This window comes from Penaeus monodon, chromosome 9 (assembly GCF_015228065.2).
Source record: "Penaeus monodon isolate SGIC_2016 chromosome 9, NSTDA_Pmon_1, whole genome shotgun sequence".
Lineage (NCBI taxonomy): Eukaryota > Metazoa > Arthropoda > Malacostraca > Decapoda > Penaeidae > Penaeus > Penaeus monodon.
In genome coordinates, this window is record NC_051394.1 from 20,018,163 (window position 1) to 20,025,662 (window position 7,500).

General features: G+C 38.3%; 1 protein-coding gene across 1 annotated transcript in view; it reads right to left on the reverse strand.

The window, feature by feature from the left end:
• The window catches only part of LOC119576661 (dynein beta chain, ciliary-like), a 143,775-nt gene that overhangs the window by 107,702 nt on the left and 28,573 nt on the right, over positions 1–7,500 (reverse strand). Inside the window, 6 exon segments of the mRNA XM_037924310.1 lie at positions 2,141–2,302; positions 2,569–2,691; positions 3,148–3,244; positions 3,478–3,671; positions 3,828–3,940; positions 6,366–6,558. Coding sequence (XP_037780238.1) covers positions 2,141–2,302; positions 2,569–2,691; positions 3,148–3,244; positions 3,478–3,671; positions 3,828–3,940; positions 6,366–6,558 — 882 coding nt within the window.

The following is a 7,500-nucleotide window of genomic DNA, read 5'->3' on the forward strand; positions in this document are numbered from 1 at the left end:
GAAAAGGGGCTTGGACCTCAAAAAGGAAAGTATACCCAAAATTATTTCAGAAATGGTTTCTGGTGGTCTCTGAAGGTAAAAGAAGAGTCGCTTCGAAAAAGGCAATGCTGCAAAGAAAATGCTCCATATCGTCGTCTTCGCATATGGCAACGAAAGTTCATTGACGGACCTTTGATTACACCAATTAATTCTCTTATAAATGCAAACTTGGAAACATGCAGACCTATATATGTATCCAAGTCAGCAAGTTAGCACCTGCATAACAAGGAACATAAAAAGATGGGAACTGTGCAAAATGATTTTAAAGAGTACACATTGTTACGTGAAAACACTTAAATTCTTATTTAAGAAACTAAAATAGACCAAGAACAACGAACAGTACCGTATTTACTAAGTTTAACAACTCACGTTTTAGTCACCTTGCAATTTAATTTAATAACATTTTATACTTTATATAATTGGAAAAGCAGTGCTTAGCAGTTACATAAACGTTTTACTAGCGAACGATTAAACACTCTACACAGCCGCCCACATGGACCTATGTGGGTGTTTCAACCACAACACTTAATGCATCTTACTGTTTTCTGGGAAGTACAAATGACTCCACAATGGTAAATATGTGTACACACACACACACACACACGTGTGTGTGTGTGTGTGTGTGTGTGTGTGTGTGTGTGTGTGTGTGTGTGTGGTGTGTGTTTGTGTGTGTGTGTGTGTGTGTGTGTGTGTGTGTGTGTGTGTGTGTGTGTGTGTGTGTGTGTGTGTGTGTGTGTGTGTGTGTGTGTATTTATTCATATATATATTTATATATACATATACATATATACATACATATATGCATATATATATATATATATATATATATATATATATATATATATATGTGTGTGTGTGTGTGTGTGTGTGTGTGTGTGTGTGTGTGTAAATGCGTGTATGTGTTAATGATCTCCCTGCACACATATTTATATGAAAATTTAGTAAATACATTGAGTATACATTGAGTAAAATAAAGATATGAACATGCTAAATATTGTGGTAAGCAATTTTACAGTATGAATTTTAAAAGAAAATTATTAAGGAAAACAAAAGCAGAAAGATTAAATCTTTTGAAATTAACAGAAGGCTTAACTTCTGTTTATCAGGCAGTGTCAAGTCCCTTTTGGGTCTCAAACAGCGGCTCTCGTCTACGAAGCGTTGCTAGCAATTGAAACTATAAATACCTCTATCACCATCTGTTTCTCTTCATCGTCGCTCTTGGACGGGGGAAAAATGGCGGTGAGACATTGGTCTAAGGAAACACACTAACTAATCTAGGCCTGTATGAATCACGGGCTAAAATCCCCTACTTTAAGAATATGTACAATATGGTCGGGAAAAAAAATCAAAATCACGATTCTAAGGGAAAAGGTAACTATGTTGACTAAGGATACCATGCTCCTAAGAGAAAATCATTTTGGTAGAAAAGAAAAATGTATATTACAAAATTATGCCAATTTGTACGTGCATGACGCGTACGACTTAAGACGCTAACTATACTATTAATTCCTATATTTGATAATTACGCCTCTTCACTGAAAGAACTATTTTCCCATGCAGAAAAAAAACTAACATCTAAAAAGACCTTTGCAGTCACATGCTTGTATCATTACAACAGTATGCAGTAAAATCATTCATCTCATTTATGGAGGATAATGAAAAAAGAATAAAACCCATATGTGTTATCCCCTATGAAGCTTCATAAACATCTGAAATACATGCACTGTCTCCTAACTTAGCACTCATAAGTTTTCATTTACGAATGCAGTGGTTCTCAGCCTGTGGAATGCAAGCGGAATCTATGAAAATACAACATTTCTCTTCGTAAAATACAGTACTTCGTAATAGTGCGCAATTTCGTTGGAATAGACACGATATTTTAAATCAAAACATGGCGGATTTTATGTCTTTTGAATTCAGCTTAAATTCAATAACTCACACTTTTTACCTCTTCATATATGTTATTACTGCCGAAACAGTTCTTGTTGCACATGGAAAAAAACGAGAACCACTGCTCCATTGTCTCACGGCCTCACCTGCAGTTCAGTAATTAATCTCCTACACATTCTGATTTCGTAGGTCACCTCTCCAGAATACTTACCTCGAAGATCTTCTTAGTAACATCAACCTGGAGTTTGGTCAAGATCTCCAGGTCCTTTTCCTCCAAAAGGCGGTCGCCGTACACGCGCTGGGTCTCGTGCAGCCAGCAGCGGAGGAGCTCGATGGGCGCCTTCACCGTCTCGCCCGTGCAGAACAGGAGGCCCTGTGGCAATTTTAACCATAGGCGGGTTTACTTGGTTAAAGAGGTTAGTATTTTGCATCATTAAAGTTATCTCACTCCGTGTAAATTCATATTAGTTATTTCCTTTAACAGCCTCATACAGCAATCAATCCAAAACACTTTAATTATTGTAATAACAGATGCTAATACTAAAACAGAATGTTTGGATACATATATTTCCATAATGAAACTACTGACCTCCAATGTACAGTCCTCAACTACTCAACGGGCAGATATCTTTAACATACCTGGAAAATATTTGTGAGGTCCCGCAAATTGAAGATGTAATGGAACTTAGTGGCCGTTGGCATGAATGTGCTGGCGACCTTCTGATGCAGCTGGAGAGCGGCCTGCACCAAGGGCTCCGTCATCTGGGACATACAGGGAATTTTGCGTTAGATTTTTTTCCTAAAAGTAATAACCTACATTCTTCAGTAGTACGCATCTCATATTCTCTGTTGTCTGAGTCTGTGTCTGTCTGTCTCTCTGTCCTGTCCGCCTGTTTGTCTGTCTGTCTGTCTGTCTGTCTGCCTCTCTCTCTCTCTCTCTCCTTCCTTCTCCCTCCCTCCCTTCCTCTCTCTCTCTCTCCTTCCTTCTCCTCTCTCTCCCCTTCCTCTCTTTCTCTTTCTCTCTCTTTCCTTCTCCCCCCTCTCCCTCCCCCCCTCTCTCTCTCCCTCTCCTTCCTTCCTTCTCTCTCTCTCTCTCTCCTTCCTTCTCCTCTCTCTCTCTTCCTCTCCCTCCTCCATTCTCACTTTCTCTAACTAATTTCCGGTCCCCCTCCATGCTTATTCTGTTTCTCAATTATAGCAGCCGTAAATCTGTCTCACCCTAATGAGTGTTGGATTGAACTTCATGGCAGTGCTCTTCAAGTGTTGGTCCAGCAGCGAGGAGTATATCAGGTTGAGGCTCTCCATACTAGGGAAGCTGATAAAGAAGACACAAAAGTAAGCATATCTAAGTTAAAGGTGTAAATACTTCTATCTTTTTGTAAGGACCAGATTTTCTATGCGAAAAAAAAAACAGAACGTGTTGATTTGGTAAAAAAAAAAAGCATTACACAGCTAAATTGTTTGAGTTCACTGAGATTTGCGAAGGGTAGCTTTGTCCGGGCCCTACATACATGTGGCCTGTCCATCATTGACCTTTATACGCAGTACCTGACTGCAAAGACACTGAAGTGGCGCTGGAGCCTCGGGTTGATGGTGAAGGATCCTGCTGTGGGGTTCATGGCGGCCACGTACTGCACGTTGTGGATGTCCTTGAGCGTGTGCTTGGTGCGGTCGTACCAGTGGCCATAGTCCATGTGCTGCCGGATGAGCGTGTGCGGCTGCACCGTGCCGTACTGGTCGACCTGGGAGCCGCGTGGTTGGGCGGGAAGGGAGGAACGCGGATGAGCACAGGAAGGGCTGAGTAGTTGCGGCTGAACTGACCGCGAATATGGTGGAATTTATTAGAAATTTCAGAATGGTTCGGAGTGCACGGACTGCTTCAGAAACCCCCCGCATACCATGGGCATGTTGATGTCGTCGATGAAGTAGACAAGTTTCTTGTTCCCCGGTGGAGCGTAGTTCTTTCCGGCTTTCTTCTCCAGGGGTCTCTCCAGCACGCGCTGCAGCAGCTCTGTGGGGTTGCAGAAGAGCCAGAAACATTATTCACAGTAATATTCCTTGCTATGTACACATTTCTTGAAATCGTAATAGTTTCATGTTAGCAAATCGGAATACTAAACTTATTTCTGTCGCAACAGGTTTCAGAGAAACTGCACCATTGTTGAACAACAGTATTGTCAACTTATGGCAGTATTTATATTAGGTCTGCTTCTTTGAGATTTGAAAAGAGACACTGTCGTTTAGAATATCAAAATGCCCCCCCCCAAAAAAAAAAAAAAAAGTTTTACAACATACTATATGTGGTTAAGGGTCGTGCTATAAAAAACAAGAGGCAGGCAATGCTCGACTCTTCGCCTAGCGATTCCCTAGTTAGTACCATAAGACCCTTCTTTCCCTTCGCCTAGCGTTGTCAACCGCTAGTTTGATCCAGTTTCCGTACCACAAAACTCCACTTTCAGTTTCGCCAGGCGTTCGCGGCAGAGAAAATATTGAAACATCGCCCGACTACGAAAGCCAGCTATACCCCTCTCCTTCGACACTTTTGTAAGTATTTTTCAGTAAAGTTAAAAAGTAGAATTATCTTTCAAACCAAAAAATCTACGTATTTTTAGTTTTTACAAATAACTGGTAACAAGGTGATTTTATAAATATTCTACCTTTTGTTGTTGCAAATGACAGGAAACAGGTGATTTTAAAAATATTCCACCTTTTGTTGTTGCAAATGACAGGAGAGATAAATAATGACTGCAATAGTTACCATATCAATAACGATTTTTAGAAGAGATAAAACACGTTTTTCTCATCTGAATGACGTGTGCGACCAAACACGGTTTCGTATTTGCGACTCCTGGCCTCTCGCTCTGGCAAAGGCCAACAAACTTCTTAAATATATATCGGGAATCATAGTGCTTGGACTAGTTCTTAATTTTAGGATGAATTACCAGATACATCGGAAACTTCCGCCATGCCAGAATACATGCATTAGAAGATTTTTCATTCATCATTTAGAAGATTAATAACCATAAATGCAGGCCGTGACGGTCGCTTGATGACGTAATACTGTTGTAGAGTTTTGCCGAGATCATTAGAATTTGCAAAGTTATTTATTTGAGTTTAACAGACTTTATCTTCCTAGTTTGTATATACATAATGCATACCCAATAATTATTAAAATACATCCCATTCTCTTTCTAGGTATTTTAGCCTATCTATAACTTTAAAGTCGGATTATGGCAGTTTGGAATTACTTAAATTAGCCTTGTGAAATTATGAAATGATTTAAAGATATACTTTGTTTCATAAATGGCAGTAGCAGTAGATCAAATGAACTGTCTGGAAGCTCTTGAAGATCTTTATGCTGGAGGCCAATATAACATACCAAGAACATGCATCGCTGACACGATGAATATATATATAAGATAAGTATGTATACTTTTATATTATTATTATTTAAGTCCGTTTGCTATAGTTGCTAAAACAAGAAAGCGATGAATGACTTTCATTGTCAAATTCTGAAATATGCAATTTCTTTTAAGGAGTACCTTGACCAGCCTGCAAACAGCCCTTGAACGACACTTCAATGGCAGCTTCTAGTTAACCATTGCTCTATAATTTTGATGTGTCACAGCAACTTTTGAGCCATAAACAATGAAAATATTACCGTTTCCTTTATCAAACCAACAAATTGGGGTTACAATAACTAATTTAAATATGCCTAAAGTTCATACCCGTACGATAGCCTTTTTAAAGATCATGATGGTATAGACCTATATAGAACTTTGAGGTAAATATCTCATCATAATAATGATGTTTATCAAATAAGATTTCAAACATTCATCCAAAGCTGAACTAAGAACAGGTACAACAAACTCAGAAACTTTTGCTAACACCTGATGTAGCTAGACTGCATTTTATATTATATAAAAAGAGCACAAGACCCAGGGATATTCTGTGTGAATAACACTGGCGATAAGACAGTAAGATTTAAGACAAGTTACAGAAAAAAAATCTCTCTTCGCCCTTAACCGCATTTTCCCTGATTACATGCCTCCAACTGTTCCAGTTTGATTTGATTCATTTAACGTTCTAAGTCAATTTTATGTACGTAATAGTGTTCAACATTTGAGACTGTGATTTTTGTTTTTGAGTACGTTACCTCAGCTTATTATGGATATGCTTTCTTTTTTTCTTATGGTGAGCGTCAAGGTAAACAATTCAAATTCCCCGCGTTGTTCAAAGCTAGCGATAGTAATCTAGCAAAAACACGGGCTAAGGATCGCCTGCCGAAATTGTTTCGTGCTTATTTTCGTTAACGCCAGGCGAAGCATCGTTAGACGATCGCCAGCCCTTTCCCCGAAACTTTTATAGTATGATCCTAAGCTATTTAAGTTTTCTTTCTTGTAAGTGAGGTGGTATTGACGACAACACGTTCTTACCTGAAGTAGTGTAAAAGTTGAAGGGCACGTTACACACCGCATACTCCTCCGGCAGAGAGTTAAGTTTCTCGTTGAGGAGCGCCGACTTGCCACAGCCAGAGGTTCCCACCAGCATGACGGGATGGCGTTTGTTCATCAGGAGGTCGATGAAGAACTTGAGGCGCACAGTCTCGCTCGTGTGCACCATCATAGACTGTGTGTATGTGTATTTGCGTGTGTGTTTACGTTTACATGTATATAGAGTATAATTTCACACGTATATGATTAATGAGGGTTTGTAATGTCATGTAGTGAAATAGGTATGTTGTGTTGTGAGGTTGTTATGCGGTAGACAGAAGGGACAAAGAACATCAGATCAGCACAAACCTTACATGGAAGCCCTGCAGTTCTTAACATCTACCTACAAGACACGACTCAACTTCTACACTTACATTACGAGAGAGAAATGTTCTTCTTAGACTAAGCGAGGGAACAGTGACCTTGAGGAGATCTGCCTGCCAATGAAAACTTACTTCTCCTGTCACTGAAGTTAATTATTTTTGTGATTGTATTTTTGTCTTGTGGACTGTGTGAAAGCGAGTTTGAGCATAATGAATTCGGAACTGATGACTAACAAAACGTACATGAAGTTGAAAATGTTTTTTCAGATCAATTTCATTTACAGAGTACCTATGATTAGAATCATGCATACTTTAATTATCAGTATCATATTACTATTTTATTATTAGTTGTAATATTAATAGTAACAGTATTATCATGTTCATTATGTTTTGGGTATGCTTTATTTTCAGTTCTATAATAATCAGCATCATTCTTTTAACATTTTCAAAATAGTTATCGAAATCATATTATCACTGTGTTGCTATTGTATGGACTGACATAACATCAGTTATCATTACTGATACCGTTATGACAGTTTGATATAATTATTATCCATACCATCACTATAAATATTTTTAAATATCTAAAAATATTACCCTTTCCATTACCAAATTCATTAATATATATAAAACTCATAATCAGTATCACTAATAATTAACTCAAATTAGAAATAAAATTAAAATGGAGAAGTTGAATTTACATAAATTGGACTAATGTAACATGATTGTAAGAAAACTCACTTTTTTGTAAACCA